At 47.5% G+C, this 2,376-nt stretch overlaps 1 protein-coding gene across 1 annotated transcript in view; it reads right to left on the bottom strand.

Moving 5' to 3' along the window:
* SYT9 (synaptotagmin 9) overlaps positions 1–529 on the bottom strand; it is a 227,098-nt gene extending 226,569 nt beyond the window's left edge. The window contains exon 1 of the mRNA XM_006163438.2: positions 479–529. Within this exon, the coding sequence (XP_006163500.1) occupies positions 479–529 (51 nt within the window). The remainder of the gene's footprint in view (positions 1–478) is intronic.
* Positions 530–2,376: the final 1,847 nt, after the last annotated feature.

Below are 2,376 nucleotides of genomic sequence, written 5' to 3'. Positions count from 1 at the left end.
CCCGGCCGCGCGCTGGCGCCCGGCGGAGCGCGGGACTCGCTCGGAGGGACCTCGCTCTCGGAGCGGCCGCGCCCAGGCTTGGAGCGTGTGAGCGGGTGCGCGCTCCGGGCGCTCTCGCCGCCCTACTCTTTCGCCCCGACGCGAACCAAGCAACCCCTCCTACCACTGCTCTCCGTCTCTGTCCAAAGCACGTTCTCCGGTGCGTGGCGCTACCGTGGTTAAACCGGACCACACCCGCCAGCTGTGGAGAACAGAACCCCTGATTCCAACTTAAGAAGGCGCCTCCAGGGCATAAACCACGGGCCTGGGATGTCAGATGCCCAAATGTAGGAGCTGGGGCCGATTCACCATCGAAGGAAGAATTTCCCAAGGCCGGGCCCTCTGTGATCACTGTGGTGACTTGGGGAAGGTGGAGGCTCTCAGATCAGTTTTAAGGTCGAATAAATGAATGACTCTTGGAAAAGACGCTGAGGCTTACCTGGAGCTTCGCAGGTCCTGGCTGGTTTTCTAAGCAAGTGACGAAACCCATGAACTGCCAACGTGTCCCAGCACCCAAGGCGGAGTACTATCGAATCCTGGATATTTGGAAGGGACCTGGGGATACCTCTCATCCACTCATCTCTTCAGCCTTTCAGGCAGTGATCCCCCTCCCCCCGGAAGTAACCAGGAAGTACTGAACTATTTTGGGTATGTGTGCCAGGCACTGTACCACAAGCCTTTTAAGTACATACTCTCATTTAATTCTAAAGTCTGTGTAACAGTTATCCCTATTTTACCAATAGAAAACTGGGAACTCAGAAAGGTGTCACTTACCCTAGTTCATACAAGGGGTAGGGGATTAACTGTTGTTTTTTCTTTTTCTTTTTCTCTTTCTTGTTTTATTTCTTTTCCTTTTACATAATACCAGTGTCCAGCCTCAATCTCTACAACTAGCACCTGGCACTCTTAGCTATTGGATGGTGCTGTCTATAGGGACATCATCTAGCAAATCTTATTTCAGAAAGGTAATTCAGGATTCCATCCAACAGGCAAGCTTTGAAATCCTGCTGGGAGTGGTGCTGGGTTTCAGGGAGCTTACATGGGAATAGCAAAGAAAATGCAGAGTTGTAAAGATGGCTCAAGAGAGTTTTGGAAAGATGAGTAGACTCTCTGCCCTAGGAAAACTAGGAGAGGAAAGAAACTCTGAGAAGGTGTGGGGAAGGGTTGAGCAGATGCTGATTCCTGAAAGAAGAAACCTCTTAGAGAAGAGGAAAAGGCATGTACCCGTGGAGATGGCAATGGAGAGAGTGATGCCCGGGCTTTGTTATAATGGTGGGGAGGCGTGTGTTAAAGCATGTAAAAATAGAACACCGATGGGCTGTTCTATGGCCTAGCGGATCCTACATAGCCAAACAGTTCAAATCCCGGCCACAACAACTTGAAACACACCCAGGTTCATGTGTATGTGTGCTCAAAATCCTGACAGGATGGAGGAATGGTGAAGGGATTGCAACTTGATCATGTGCCATTAGGGGGTACTTTCTCCCTCTCTCTGCCTCTAGTGGATGCACACACCCTCTGACAACTAAAAAAGAAAAAGAAATATAACACTAATGCCATTGTGTTAGGGAGGATTAAAAAGCAGTAAGTTAAGAAGTGACTTAAAAAAGAAAAGAAGATCCCAAGTTTTAATATAACAGGCAAGATATTAGAGAGGCCTAAACCAGTTCAAAGGCATTGGTTGATTGCCAGAAATATCCAAATTTGAAAAATATTCCAAGGACATTTGTTTTGTTTTGTTTAGAAAGATCTTTTTATATAGGGCCTGTGCACTCATCAGAGAGATAGAAAGTAAGAAATCACCCCCCAGAGGGGATAGCCACCCCGCAGTCCCTTCTTCTCCATTCTCCTCTTGGGGTTTTAGGCACTCACACACATGCGCCTGCAGTGAGTTTTAAACTCCCAGGTCCAGGACTCGAACAGAAATCAACCACATGGGAGTCCAGCAGTATAGCTGTTATTCCATCCCCTGGTCCCTCACGGACATATTTGACAAGACTGCAACTAATGGAATGAGGGAGAAATGAAAGACATAAAAGTCTCAAAAATTTACCTAGGTTCTTTGTAATAAGACTGACGACACTTAGAAATATAGTTCTAGAGTTTGGGAGAGAGGAGACACAGGCAACCATCAACAGGAAGGTACTGACTTGCTGCATTTGCCAGGCTCTTCCAAGAAAGAACTAAAAAAATGAGAGAACTCCGGCATTTAAAAATGTGTCTTAACCAGGAGGAGATTGGAAAGCAGCAGCCAGTGAAGGGGGAAAGTCGGACAGCAGAAGTCCTGGGGATCAAGGGAGGAAGAGAGTTTGATAGAGGACCAATTGACAACATCAA

This window comes from Tupaia chinensis, unplaced genomic scaffold (genome assembly GCF_000334495.1).
Source record: "Tupaia chinensis unplaced genomic scaffold, TupChi_1.0 Scaffold142134_1, whole genome shotgun sequence".
NCBI classification, from domain to species: domain Eukaryota; kingdom Metazoa; phylum Chordata; class Mammalia; order Scandentia; family Tupaiidae; genus Tupaia; species Tupaia belangeri.
The sequence above is the reverse complement of the archived record's forward strand: the minus strand, read 5'-3'. Positions and strand labels throughout refer to the sequence as shown.